We start from the raw sequence: 14763 nt of genomic DNA, 5'->3' as shown, positions 1-14763 counted from the left end.
TTTTGTATTATGTTTGAAATCCAGTGTGTGTTTTTTACCCTTATAGCATATCTCAATTTGGACCACACGCATTTTAAGTCTTCAAAATCCTCATGTGAATAGTGTCGCTCCTTTGAACAACCCAGAGTTTATACTATTTGTTAGGATTTTAGGGGTGCAAGACGATGAATATAATTTTCAGTAATGGGAAGGATATTTCCTTCCCATTTGTCTTCATTTGGGTTCTCATAGTAGTAAGCCGAGATGAGGATTTGAGTGGATGTAGTTTATTTTGGAGGTGATCCCAGGACAACATTTGCAGGGAGTGGAGAAGTGAGACAGAGAAAGGAAGGAAGAAACAAAGGGTGTATTAGGTTGCAAGTTACTGCTTAGGCAGCTGGGCTCCATCCTGCTGGGGAGCACTGGGAGACAATTATTGTAGCTGTAGACAAGGAGATTGGGCATTCATCTACAGCTCCCCATCACTGGTTGAGGGTTGATTACAGGCTTTTGGCTTGCCTTGCATATGGGCCCAATGTCCTTCCATAGCCAGAAAAAGACCCTTAAGCAGGGAGTTGCAAGTATGCAGTAAGCTGCTGTAGACCTGGAGATGGGCACAGAGGATATGAACTGGAGAGTCCTAGGTCCTGCTACATAACGTCACACAATCTAAGTAGGGATCCTCTTAGCTTCAGGATCCGCAGAGATCTGTTACCACCAAGACTCTCTCTTGTATTACTCCTCTTGTTCTTCCTTCCTGGAATTGTTCTTGGTACAGTAGGTGTTTACTAAATAGTTGTTGATTGCATGACTTTCCATTGGGTACCTGCTTTATTCTTTCAGGCCTCTCTGCATACATGGGAGACATGGCCACCAGCAGTTATGGGTCATATCTTTACAACTCCCTGATCAGAAAGGAAAGGGAGGTTTTCCCTTTGTAGCTCCAGCAAAAATAAATTCTCAAGAAAGAAAGCCAGTTGGCTGGCTTGGGCCATGAGCCTGTTTCTGGGCCTGCCCCTCTGGCCATGGCCGTGGCATATTATGATTGGCTGCTACATTTGAGTCGGTGCCCACCCCTAAGGATATGGAGGTGAAGACTTACTAGAAGGTGTACTGATGGAGCATTTGTGCTCAACCCATTGGAGTACGTTTAAATTGTGAATGCCATTTGTTCCATATGTCTTGGGAGAAAAATGTTTGAAGAATAGCACTGTCTTAGCTGAACCAGCTTAGTACTGCATTATTAGCTCTTATACCTACTGCAGATTTAACACTTGATGCTTTGAATATTTGAGAGGGATCCTGAAGACCATCTAGTAATTTATAGCTTGTAAAGGCACAATATGCATCATGTCTCTGAGGTTTGGGAATAAATCAGGTATAAAAAGATTGAATGTCTCCCTAGATGTTTGCTCTTTGCTCCTCACCAGTCAATGACTGACTTCATTCACGCAGCATATTTTCAGTGTTCGTGCCTGTTATAGCAAATGTCAATGTCACTCCTCTTAATAAAATGCCAGATAATATTTCATTGGATGTAAGACCACATTCTATTTATCCATTCACCAGTGGGTGAGTTGATGGACACTTGGTTCTCACTCCCCCCAACCCCAACACACACCTTTTGGGTTTTATGAGTAGTGCTGCTATGACACTTTTTTTTTAAGTTTATTTATTTATTTTTGAGAGAGAGAGAGAATGAGCAGGGGAGGGGCAGAGAGAGAAGGGGAAGAGGACCTGAAGCGGGCCCTGTGCTGATAGCAGAGAGCCCAATGTGGGGCTCCAACTACAAACTGCGAGATCATGACCTGGGCTGAAGTTGGACACTTAACCGACTGAGTCACTCAGGTGCCCCTGACATTTGTGTCTAAGTTTTTATTTATTTTTACTTTTAAGATTTTTAGTTTTATGTAATCTCTATACCCAGTGTTGGACTTGAACTTACAACCCTGAGATCAAGAATTGTATGCTCTACCGACTGAGCCAGCAGGTGCCCTTGTGTCTAAGTTTTTATCGTGCAGACATGTTTTCATTTATCTTAGGTAGACAGTGCTAGGGTATGTCGTTGAAAAGACATGACCATCAGTTGACCCATGAGCTTCACCCCAGCCATTGGAGTCTCCTCACCCCCTTCCTTGTCCTCGGAATGTGGGCTCCCACTCCCAGAGGCTGCCCCAAGGACACAGCCTTGAGATAGTGATGTGGTATTGAGAGAATCTGCATGTTATATGTGTCTGAACCTAGTTAAGGCCTCTTCACAGATTTAAGATTTGACTGGTGGGTGTGGGGATCCATTTTTCTTGCTGCCACTCAAGACAAGCTGTATAAAAGTTCACTTTGTTTATGAACACTGCCACCTACCAACTGGAATGGGCTGCCTCTGTCTTCGGTCTCTCCCTGCCCTCCAAGTACAGGGGACAGTTTCAGGTTACACCAGGGGAGCTCTTGGGATGCCTCCAAACCAACAGATACCAGGAGTGGACTTCCTGGGTAAGGTGGTAATTTTATGGCTGTACCATGTTACGTCCCTGCCAGCAATTTGATTGCTCCACAGCCTGTCTGATACTTACTGCCTATGTAGTTACAGTACTGAACTATTTATTTAAGATCAGTGAACATGTAGGATGCCTGGGTGGCTCAGTAATGATCTGGTGGTTCATGGGTTCGAGCCCCATGTTGGGCTCTGTGCTGACACCTCAGAGCCTGGAGCCTGCTTCAGATTCTGTGTCTCCTGCTCTCTCTGTCCCTCCCCTGCTTACACTTCTGTCTCTCTCTCAAAAATAAATAAACATTAAAAAATATTAAAAAAAAATCAGTAAACATGTGCAGGTAATGCTTTGCATGCTCTGTGCCTGGCCTCGTGGTCATATACTTAAAAGGCATTCACTAAGCATTTGTTAAATGAATGAAAAAAAAAAAACCCTTTTATTTATATGTTGCCTTAGGTTTTACAAAGTACAGTTATGAGTTGTGAGGCTCACAATAACTCTGTCGGAAGCAGGAAGGGGGGGCATATTGATTCCCATTTTAGACCTGGGGAAAAGAAGGGTCAGGAAGTTTAGGTAATAAGTGAAAAGTCTGTACGCCTGGTCCCCTGGTTCCAAATCTAGTCTTCTCCCTATAATTTAACACTGGTTCTCATAATCCTTCTAAATACCATATTAGTTCATGTACAGGAAATAACGGTAAGAGGTTTCAAAAGATCTTAGTTTGAAAAAAAAAAGGACTCAGCAGAAGCTGAAGGGACAGAGTGTTTTTGGCAGTTTGTAACCAGCTAACTATAATTCTGGGAGTTGTAGGGCTGGAGAGTGGCCTGGGGCAGAGTGACAAGGGAAGTCACTTGACTTCTAACTTTAGAGAGCATGGCCTTCATCTTGACTCAGACCTGCTGGCTGAGCATTTAGGCTGGAAAATGTAGGGAGTTTCAAGAACTATAATCAGGGGAGGGCTGATTATTTAGGTTTATAGATTGCATTATCTGAGAAAGAGCTAACACAGAAAGGGAATAATTGAATAATTATAGTTTTCTTATAATATTGAGACCTAAATGTCTTCCTTTTTATAATGGAAATTATCAAACATACATGAAATATCAAGGAGATAGTATAATAAACTCCCATCACCCATCAATTAAACATGGTCAACATTTTGCTATTCTTACACATTTGACTTATAAAAAAATGAATATAGTAAGGTTTTCTTTTTGTTTTGAAGTATACTTATTTATTTTGAGACAGAGAGAAAGAGAGCACAGAGAGGAGAGGGGCAGAGAGAGAAGGAGAGAGAAGGAGAGAGAGGAGAGAGGAGAGAGAATCCCAAGCAAGCTCTGCACTGACAGGGGCTTGAACTCATGAAGGGAGATCACGACCTGAGTGGAAATCAAGAGTCGGACACTTAACTGAGCCACCCAGCTCAGCCCCAAGGCTTTCTTTAAAGGTCATTTCTCTCCTGCTTTACTGAGGTATGAGTGACAATCAAAAAATTGTACAGAAGGTGTACAACTGAGACTTGGTATACATCTACATTATGAAACATTTACAACCAAGCCAATCAACATGTCCATCACCTCACATCTTTTTGTTTAAGTCAAGAGAGACAGAGACAGTGTGAGCGGGGGAGGGGCTGAGAGAGAAGAGAGAGAGAGAATCCCAAGCAGGCTCTGAGATGCCAGCTGCTGAGCCTGACAAGGGGCTCGAACCCATGAACCGTGAGATCATGACGAGCTGAAACCAAGAGTCGGATGCTTAACTGATGGAGCCACCCAGGTAACCCCTCCCATCATCTCACATCTCAACCATTTTTCTTTTTTTCCTAAGTTAAGAGCACCCAAGATTTGCTCTCTCAGCAAATTTCAAGAACACAGTATACTTGACAGAATAGTATTGTCAACTATAGTCACATTGGTCTACACCAGTTTTCCAACATTTTTCATATTGCATAACTGACATTAAAAATCATTTTTTATTCAAGTATAATTAACACTGGTATTGTATTAGTTTCAGGTGTATATAATGATTCAACAATTCCATACATTACTCAGCGCTAATCATGGTTAAGTATATATATTTTTTTAATATTTTATTTTTGAGAGAGACAGAGCACGAGCGGGGGAGGGGCAGAGAGAGAGAGAGAGAGGGAGATCCAGAATCTGAAGCGAGCTCCAGGCTCCGAGCTGTCAGCACAGAGTCTGACACCAGGCTCGAACTCACTGACTGTGAGATCATGACCCGAGCTGAAGTTGGAGGCTTAACCGACTGAGTCACCCAGGTGCCTGGCAAGTGTACTCTTAATCCCCTTCACTTATTTCACCCACTCGCCTCCCCTCTGGCAACCAAAGCCATTATCGATAACACCATTTTAGCCAAGGTAAATGGGAAATTATTAAAAAGTAAAGTGATCTTGGGGCACTTGGCTGGCTCAGTCAGTAGAGCTTGGAACTCTTGATCTCCTGTGGTGTATTTGAGTCCCACCTTGGGGGTAGAGTTTACTTAATTAAAAAAAAAAAAAAGTGATCTTGCTGTAAGTATTTTGAACTGAAACCTTTGCTTTTTCTTCAATTAGGGTTGAAGGGAAGAGAAGCTGCTGAGCTGGTAAGATGGCCACACAACAACCAAAGACTTAGGAGTGGGAGTCCAAGGTTTTGTTCATCAGGTCCTGCAATCATTCATTCATCCCACCAGCCTATTTGGGCACTTTTCACGCACACTGACCATCACTAGTGGGGCAGCCCATGCTGGACTCTGACTTGAGTCCAACTTGGGTTTCATCATTTATGGACGATGTATAAGTTCTGTCCTTTAGTCTTATCTTTCTCATCTGGAAAACAGGGATAATAAATAACAACACCTTCTTGAATCTGGCCTTGTTAAAGTTAGAAGGGAGTCAAGGCCCCCCTGTAGTGCAACTAACCAGTGTTCTGTAACATGTTCCCTTGGCTACTTTTACTCTGCTGGGCTCCCAGGGCATGATGAATGAAACCATAAGGCCGGCTCTCTCCTCCCTACCGGCCTTTCTCAATCTCAGAGGGCAGCAAAAAGCTGCCAAGAGCTCCTTCGTGCAATGCAACAGGTGAGATGGGAAAAGCTTCCCCCAATGACAGCATGCATTCATCTTCAATCCTCTATTACCTTTCTTTAGGTCTTGCAGCTCTACAAAGATAATCTGTGCTAAATCCTGCTGTTGTCTGAGGTCAAACGTTTGGCTCGCAGGCTGGACCACCTGCCCTAGCACCCTTGTTTGGTCCTGATGAGGGCAGCCAGCCCAGAAGGCAGGCGAAAGCCGTCCCGCAGCTCTCAAAGCAGCAGCCCAGGGGGCGCGTCCGAGCCGCGGGGGCGGGCAGAGTCGGCGCCTCCCCTCGGCACCCTCAGCAGGGTGCCGGGGCTGGGAGCCCGAACTTATGCAAAGTTTGCATCCAGGTTTGAGCACGTGGGCGCCTCCGCGCAGGGCCCTGCGGGCCGCGAGCTCGGCCTACCCGCCTTCATCCAACGGCGTCGCCTCGCACCTGCTCGGGGTACGGGCAGCGTGGTCTCCGCCGCCCCCGTCCCGCCGCCTCGCACGCGGCGCGCGGCTCCCGTCTCCCGGCTGCAGCAGCTGCGCGGCCCGGGGTGGGGCCGGGAACGGGGCGGGCCGCCGGCGCTCTGCTCCCGGAAGCGGGTGGTTCTTGGGCTCCCGCCGTGAGGACCCGCGCGGCACAGGAGCTCTGGCATCCCCGCCCGCGTCTCCGGGAGAAGCACGACCCCGCCGGCAAGATGCTGCCCGTGTACCCGGACGTGAAGCCCAACCCGCTGCAGGACGCGAACCTCTGCTCGCGCGTATTCTTCTGGTGAGCGCCCCGCCCGAGCTGCGACATCGCGCCGCCGCCGCGCGCCTGCCTGTCGCTGCCGGCGCCTTCTGGGGCTGGAGGGCAGAGGGTCGCGGCGTGGGAGCTCTTGCAGCCGGCGACGGGAGCACGCGGCTTCCAGCCGCCCGTGGGGCCGCCCCACGCCGGCCGCGTGGTCCCCGTCTGCGCCCCGGCGCCCAGGGCGGGCGGGAACAGGGCCGGAGAGGGGTTCTGGGGACCAGGGGATCCCTGCCTTGGTGCTCGCGGCTCTGCCAGCCTCCAGTGCCTGGGAGCAGCAGCAGCAGCAGCAGCAGCAGCGACCGCCGCCGCAGGAGTCGGAGCAGGAGCTGGGGAGGGGGAGAGCCGTAGCTGCCCGGGGAGAATTACTGCCTAGTGGGAGAACCGACTAGACCCTTCCCCCCTTAGCCCACTTCCCCCGTGCCGCTCAGGGATTCGCACTTCTCATGAGCTAAAGCTGCACCTTTTTCTTCCTAAGCAAGCAGCTTGTGAACAGCTTCCTTTATCTAAACTTAACCGCAGTTTAATTAGTGCCCTGGACCATTGCCATCTCCCCCACGGCGTTCCCACCTCTTCCGATATTCCTTCTGTGACACTGAGCTGCAACTCCACCGGGCTCCCTTGTGTGTTTGTGTGGCTGTGACCATGTCTCTCTCTTCCCCTTCCTCTGTTCCTGTGTGTCTCACACCGTGTCCTGGTATCTAGTTGTGGCATATTTCGTGTGGGTAAAATAACAGCTTTTTTATTTAATAAATGGGAACACTGCTCTTTAACACGTTTTTATCCTGGCCACACAGAGCCACAACTGGAGCATGTCTTTGAACAGCCGCTTTCCTTATTGCAATTATTTCCATTTCCACCTTTGAGGACCGCTCTGGAGATGGGGTCCTTGAAGCCTGTGGTCTCTGGATCTCTAGCCTTTGTAGAAGTGATCCGTGGTCTTAATGCAGGTAGTCTTGTCCAGGCGCCCTATGGACCTAAAATTATTGGAGGGTCCCTGAGCTGGGAGAAAACACAGGGGTGAAAAACGGCTCAGAGAGGTGAAGCTCTTGGCTAGTTTTCCATGTCGTAGCTGGGACTACTAACTAGGTGGGCCTGAACCTTTGGACTTAAATTGCATTTGCATTAGATCTTTTGTTTCTTGACCCCAAACTAACCTGAAGGCTCTAATCTTACCCACATTCTGATAATTTACTCTTTTAAATGGGGTAAGCCTAGGAGATCCCAAGGGGGTGAGTATGCCTACGTTTGTTTTGATTGGTGTATTCACTTTGTGTGGGAACATCTCTTGGCCCTTTGGCCCCTCTGAAGGAAAGAGGACTATGGGTAGAAGAAGAAATTTGGATGTGGGTATGGTCAACAGTGGTGAAGCAGGCAAATGTCTCCTTAACTTCAGGCAGGGCAAGGAATTCTGAAGCACTTTCTGTTTGTGGATTTTTCACGTGAAAATGGGAAGATGAGGATTTTGGATGAAGCTATTTCCAACTTCCTTACTGCAGGGGAAGGAGTGCTTCTCTCTGTTTTACACCTGACAGTCCTGAAGCAGAGGTGAAGTTGCTTGGGATCACACAGCTATTTAGATGTAGAGCAGGATCCCAAAGCAGGCAGTCTGGCTCCTGAGCCTGTGTTTGTAACCGCTGTACTGAGCTGCTTCTGTTTGGACACTTGTTCTTTTTTTTTTTTTTTTTTAATTTTTTTTTTTAACGTTTATTTATTTTTGAGACAGAGAGAGCATGAACGGGGAGGGTCAGAGAGGGAGACACAGAATCTGAAACAGGCTCCAGGCTCTGAGCCATCAGCACAGAGCCTGACGCGAGGCTTGAACTCACGGACCGCGAGATCATGACCTGAGCCGAAGTCGGCCACTTAACTGACTGAGCCACCCAGGCGCCCCGGGACACTTGCTCTTAAATACGTGGAGAAGGCTAGTCCATACACACTTTTGGTCTTGCAGGCCGGAGTTTCTTAAAGTTACTGCTGTTGGAGATGAGATGGTGCTTGTGAAAGCTATCACCATGCTTTAGGGTGTCCTCAAAGCCGGGCTCTTAGGGCTCTTAACGGCTTTAGCATCTGCATCACCTGGGAGCTTGTTAGGGATGCAAATTCTCCAGCCCCCATTTCAGACCTGTTCTGTAAATTATGTAGAAACCCTGGGGGGGGGGGTTTGAAACAGGTGCTGCAGGTGATGCTGATGGAAGGTTGAGCCTGGCTCGCTGCTTGAAGCCACCGCCCCCAGTGGCATTGTTATTCCAGTTTTAAAAAAGGGTTGTGCAAGTTTTTTGAGGTCAGATTGACCGTGATTGCTATCCTACGTTGGTTTATTTACCTTCTGCAATTCTAGGGCTTAAAAAAATTTTTTTTAAGTGTTTATTTAACTTTGTGAAAGAGAGAGATCATGAGCGAGCAGGGGCAGGGAGAGAGGGGGATACAATCCGAAGCAGTCTCCAGGCAGGCTCCAGGCTCTGAGCTGTCAGCACAGAGACTGACGCGGGGCTCAAACTCACATGAGATCATGACCTGAGCCAAAGTCTGATGGTCAACCAATTGAGCCACCCAGGTGCCCCTGCAGTTTTAGAGGTTTTAAAGTCGGAGGCCACCTTAGTGATTTCCATGTGTACCCTTCTGGCTGCAGGTGGGAAAGCTGAAATGAGCCCAGTCAGGGAGTACTGCCTGGAGATAAGGCCCAACTTGTAGAGAAAAGCCCTAGTTTTCAGCTTCTCATTGGATATTTGCTTTTCTTAAATTTCATCTGCTTTCTAAACTTGTGAACTGGTAGCTGTCTATCCAAATGATGCTGATAACTAGCTTTACTGACTTCTATACAAAACCCCCTTACTGGGGTTTTGGTGTTTTCACAGCACACTTTGGTCTTAGAGTCTAGGGGTCATACGTTTGTGGCTATTGGCAGTTGTTGTGGATTTTTGCTTTATTTAAACAATTTTTAAAAAATATTTATTTTTAAGTGAGAGAGGGTGTGCATGCAAGTGGGGGAGGGGCAGAGACAAAGGGAGACCCAGAATCTGAAGCAGGCTCCAGGCTCTGAGCTGTTAGCACAGAGCCTGACGTGGGGCTCCAACCCACAAGCTGTGAGATCATGACCTGAGCTGAAGTTGGACCCTTAACTGACTGAGCCACCCAGGTGCCCCTGTTCTATTTTTTAAGTAGGCTCTGTGCCCACCCAGTGTGGGGCTTGAACTCACAACCCTGAGATCAAGAGTTGCATGCCCTACAGACTGAACCAGCTAGGCATCCCTGTTAGGAATTTTTCAAAAGAATATATATATATTTTTCTGTTTTTGTAAGAAATTTAAAACTACAGAAAAAGAAAGGAATATGGATGGTTTATTTTACAGAGAGCGTGAGTGGGGGGGTGGGGGGAGGCGGAGAGAGAATCTTAAGCAGGCTCCTCCGTAGTCAGCATGGAGCCCAACTTGAGGCCCCATCCCACGAGCCTTTTGACCATGAACTGAACTGAAATTAAGGATCCAATACCCAACTGACCGAGCCTCCCAGGTGCCCCTGGATGATTTGTTTTTATTAGCCAAGTATATCTGCTGATGTTTTGGTTGTGTTTTCGTCTTCCTCCTAAAACTCTTGTGCATGTGTCTTTTCTACAAAACCAAGTAGTCCCCCCCCCCCCCCCCCCCCCCCCCCCCGCCAAATAGTTTTGGATCCTGATTCTTTCTTAATTTCCAATGGTTAACATTTATATATGGGCTTAAATCGTCAAAACAGTATATTTAATGATTGTGGTTTATTCAGTCTTTCACTTGTGTCGAGTACAGTTTATTTCTGATTATGATGCAATGCACGTCCATGTATCTTTGTGCGTCTTTCCTTTTTCTCTATTCCCCGAAGTAGAGTAAGTGGTGAAAGGCAAAATGATTTCCCAGTTTTGGACCAGTTGACCCTCAATATCGGCTTGTGTGCATGTTTCATTGTGAACTTTAAATACCTGAATTAAGGTGCTTAAAAGGTTAAAAATATCAAAGTTTTAATTTGAATTTGATTCATATAGATGGAGCTTTTTTTAAATATCTTTGAATTTGTGTTACATTTTTTCCCATGAGGCATTTATACCTTTTGAAATAACTTATAATAGTGCTTATCATATTTTTTCAGATTTTCATTTGTCTCAATTTAGATCAGAGTTGTTTTTTTTTTTTTTTTTTTTCCCCAAATAATCTCTACACTCATTGTGGGGCTCAAACTCACAACCCGGGGATGAAGGGTTGCCTGCTGAACTGACTGAGCCAGCCAGGCACCCCTCCCCTACATAAATTTATGTGTCATTAATCGGGCTTTTCTTTCTGGTTTTTCCTTTTTTTTTTTTTTCTTTCTTTCTGGTTTTTCCTGTTGCTTCTGTAATAGATCTTTTTTAGATTCCGGCGTCATCTAAATCTCCATAAGCATTTTCTTTCTAATGTTAAAGGCAGCTAGAATTTCCTTTTGTATTTGGTGTAAGAGAGGCCCCATTTTTCCCCAGACAGCCCATTTTCTCATCATGGTTTATTGAATAATTCTTCCTCTTTTCCCATTATTGGAAGTAAATGGTGTGGTGTATCCAGCTGGGCACTAGATCGTCCTGTCCCTCAAGACTCCCTGGACATGTCCCCGGCTCCCCCGCTGCACAGCATCCCTGGGGGTGTGCTCTGCATTTATCCATCCACCCTCCTGCCTGTGGTTAGCAGCTCAGACCTGTCCCCAGAGAATGGGGTTGAGGAGGGTTTGGGCCACCGGAGAATGGCTTACATTCTCACTCCCCTGACACTGGCACAGTCGGTGAACTGTCATCTTGCAAAGTGAATGCTGTTGTGGAGATTGCCACTGGTGCCAGGGTAGACTCTCTGGAGACTTCTCAGAGAAGGCTGAGGATGCGAGGGAAGTGCAGATAATGCTGAGTGCTGTAATGGTTTCTAGAGGTTGGCTGCATTGGGCCCTCAGTGATTGGGAATGCAGACGTGTCATGTATTCATTTAGTTTAGTTTCTTTCCAAACAGTGGCTGTGGTGTACGTTATTAGGTAGCTGATAGTATTTTATTTTTTTTTTTTAAGAGAGAGCATGAGTGGGGTAGGGAGGCAGAGAGAGAGAGAGGATCTGATTTTTAAAAAAATATATAATTTATTGTTAAATTGGCTTACATACAACACCCAGTGCTCATCCCAACAAGTGCCCTCCTCAATGCCCATCACCCATTTCCCCTCTCTCTCCCCCCCCCCCCCCAATCCACCCTCAGATTGTTCTCTGTACTTAAGAGTCTCTTGTGATTTGCCACCCTCCCTCTCTGTTTGTAACTACTTTTTTCCCCTTCCCTTCCTCCATGGTCTTCTGTTAAGTTTCTCAAGATGCACATATGAGTGAAAACATAAGGATACTGTCTTTGATTTATTTCACTTTGCATAATACCCTCCAGTTTCATCTACACAGTTGCAAATGGCAGGACTTCATTCTTTCTCATTGCCAGGTAGTATTCCATTGTATGTATAAACCACATCTTCTTTATCCACTCATCAGTTGATGGACATTTAGGCTCTTTCCATAGTTTGGCTATTGTTGAAAGCGCTGCTATGAACATTGGGGTGCATGTGCCCCTGTGAATCAGAACTCCTGTATCCTTTGGATAAATTCCTAGTAGTGCTGTTGCTGGGTCGTAGGGTAGTTCTATTTTAAATTTTTGAGGAACCTCCACACTGTTTTCCAGAGAGCTGCACCAGTTTGCATTCCCACCAACAGTGCAAGAGGGTTCCTGTTTCTCCGCATTCTCGCCAACATCTGTTGTTGCCTGAGTTGTTAATGTTAGCCATTCTGACACGTGTGAGGTGTTATCTCAGTGTGGTTTTGATTTGTATTTCCCTGATGAGGAGTGACGTTTAGCATCTTTTCATGTGTCTGTTGGCCATCTGGATGTCTTCTTTGGAGAAGTATCTATTCATGTCTTCTGCCCATTTCTTCACTGGATTACTTGTTTTTCGGGTGTTGAGTTTGGTAAGTACTCTATTGATTTTGGATACTAACCCTTTATCTGATATGTCATTTGCAAATATCTTTTCCCATTCTGTCTGCCTTTTAGTTTTGTTAATTATTTCCTTTGCAGGGCAGAAGCTTTTTATCTTGATGAGGTCCCAATAGTTCATTTTTGCTTTTAATTCCCTTGCCTTTGGAGATGTGTCGAGTAAGAAATTGCTGTGGCTGAGGTCAAAGAGGTGGTTGCCTGCTTTCTCCTCTAGGGTTTTGATGGTTTCCTGTCTCACATTCAGGTCCATTATCCATTTTGAGTTTATTTTTGTGAATGGTATAAGAAAGTGGTCCAGTTTCATTCTTCTGCATGTTTTGCTGACCAATTCTCCCATCACCGACTGTCTTTTTTCCATTGGATACTCTTTCCTGCTTTGTCAAAGATTAGTTGGCCATACATTTGTGGGTCCAATTCTGGGTTCTCTATTCTATTCCATTGGTCTATGTGTCTGTTTTTGAGCCAATACCATGCTGTCTTGATGATTACAGCTTTGTAGTAGAGGCTAAAGTGTGGGATTGCGATGCCTCCTGCTTTGGTTTTCTTCTTCAATTATTTTGGCTATTTGTGTCTTTTGTGGTTCCATACAAATTTTAGGATTGTTCTAGCTTTGAGAAGAATGTTGGTGCAATTTTGATTGGGATTACATTGAACGTGTAGATTGCTTTGGGTATTATTGACATTGTAACGATATTCTTCCCATTCATGAGCATGGAAAGTTTTTCCATTTCTTTGTGTCTACTTCAGTTTCCTTCATAAGCTTTCTATAGTTTTCAGCATACAGATTTTTTACATTATTTGGTTAGGTTTATTCCTAGGTATTTTATAGTTCTTGGTGCAATTGTAAATGAGATCAGTTTCTTTATTTCTCTTTTGCTTCATTACTGCTGTATAGAAATGCAACTGATTTATGTACATTGATTTTTGTACCCTGTGACTTTGCTGAATTTATGTATCAGTTCTAGGAGTCTTGGTGGAGTCTATGGGTTTTTCCATGTAGAGTATCCTGTCTGCGAAAAGTGAAAGTTTGACTTCTTTGCCAGTTTTGATGCCTTTTATTTCATTTTGTTGTCTCATTGCTGATGCTAGGCAGGACTTCCAACACTATATTAAACAACAGTGGTGAGAGCGGACATCCCTGGCATGGTGTCCCTGATCTCACCGGGAAAGCTCTCACTTTTTCCTCATTGAGGATGATATTAGCTGTGGGCTTTTCATAAATTGCTTTTATGATGTTTAAGTATGTTCCTTCTATCCCGACTTTCTTGAGGGTTTTTATTAAGAAAGGATGTTGTATTTTGTCAAATGCTTTTTCTGCATCGATTGACAGGATCATATGGTTCTTTTTTTTTTTTTTTTTTTTTAACTTTTACTTATTTTTGAGACAGAGAGACAGAGCATGAACCGGGGAGGGTCAGAGAGAGGCAGACACAGAATCTGAAACAGGCTCCAGGCTCTGAGCTGTCAGCATAGAGCCTGACGTGGGGCTTGAACTCACGGACTGCGAGATCATGACCTGAGCTGAAGTCGGCTGCTTAACCAACTGAGCCACCCAGGCAGCCCTCTTTTCTTTTATTAATATGATGTATCACATTGATTGATTTGTGAATGTTGAACCAGCCCTGCAGCCCAGGAATGAATCCCACTTGATCATGGTGAATAATTCTTTTTCTATGCTGTTGAACTCGATTTGTTAGTATCTTATTGAGAATTTTTGCATCCATATTCATCAGGAATATTGGCCTGTAGTTCTCTTTTTTTGTTGGGTCTCTGTCTGGTTTAGGAATCAAAGTAATGCTGGCTTCATAGAATGAGTCTGGAAGTTTTCCTTCCCTTTCTATTTTTTTGGAATAGCTTGAGAAGGATAGGTATTATCTCTGCTTTAAATGTCTGGTAGAATTCACCAGGGAAGCCATCTGGTCCAGGACTCTTTATTTGTTGGGAGATTTTTGATAACTGATTGAATTTCTTCACTGGTTGTGGTCTGTTCAAATTTTCTATTTCTTTCTGTTTGAGATTTGGTAGTGTGTGGGTGTCTAGGAATTTATCCATTTCTTCCAGGTTGTCCAGTTTGTTGGCATCTAATTTTTCATAGTATTCTCTGATAATTGCTTGTATTTCTGAGGGATTGGTTGTGATAAATCCATTTTCATTCGTGATTTTGGGTCCTCAGGAGAGAGAATTTCAAGCATGGAGCCCACCGCATAGCTCAATCCCAAGACCCTGGGATCATGACCTGAGCCAAAATGAAGAGTCATACACTTAACCTTCTGAGCCACCCAGGCACCCCCCAGAGATGTTTCATTTTAAACTAGGGCTTGGCGCCATTTTCAAGATGCCCCCCACTTTTTTTTAAAGATTAAAAAAAATGTTTACTTTTGAGAGAGCAGGCACAAGCAGGGGAAGGGGCAGAGAAAGGGGGGGTCAGAGGAT

At 45.2% G+C, this 14763-nt stretch overlaps 1 protein-coding gene across 13 annotated transcripts in view; it reads left to right on the top strand.

Moving 5' to 3' along the window:
* ABCC4 (ATP binding cassette subfamily C member 4) overlaps positions 1-14763 on the top strand; it is a 286538-nt gene that overhangs the window by 18177 nt on the left and 253598 nt on the right. For 8 of the 13 annotated variants that reach the window (XM_042979281.1, XM_042979303.1, XM_042979308.1 and 5 more), the window contains one exon: positions 5041-5069. The exons of 1 other annotated variant lie outside the window; for it this stretch is intronic. Coding sequence is in view for 4 of the 12 variants with exons in the window: in XM_042979262.1 (XP_042835196.1) it covers positions 6228-6301 (74 nt within the window). In the remaining 8 variants the exon portion in view is untranslated. Of the gene's footprint in view, positions 1-5040; positions 5070-6011; positions 6302-14763 lie in introns of those variants that run through there. 4 more of the 13 variants (XM_042979262.1, XM_042979258.1, XM_042979341.1 and 1 more) reach the window with 3 other exon arrangements.

Source organism: Panthera tigris, chromosome A1 (assembly GCF_018350195.1).
Source record: "Panthera tigris isolate Pti1 chromosome A1, P.tigris_Pti1_mat1.1, whole genome shotgun sequence".
NCBI classification, from domain to species: Eukaryota; Metazoa; Chordata; class Mammalia; order Carnivora; family Felidae; genus Panthera; species Panthera tigris.
Note: the sequence above shows the minus strand (reverse complement) of the source record. Positions and strands in the feature narration are given on the sequence as shown.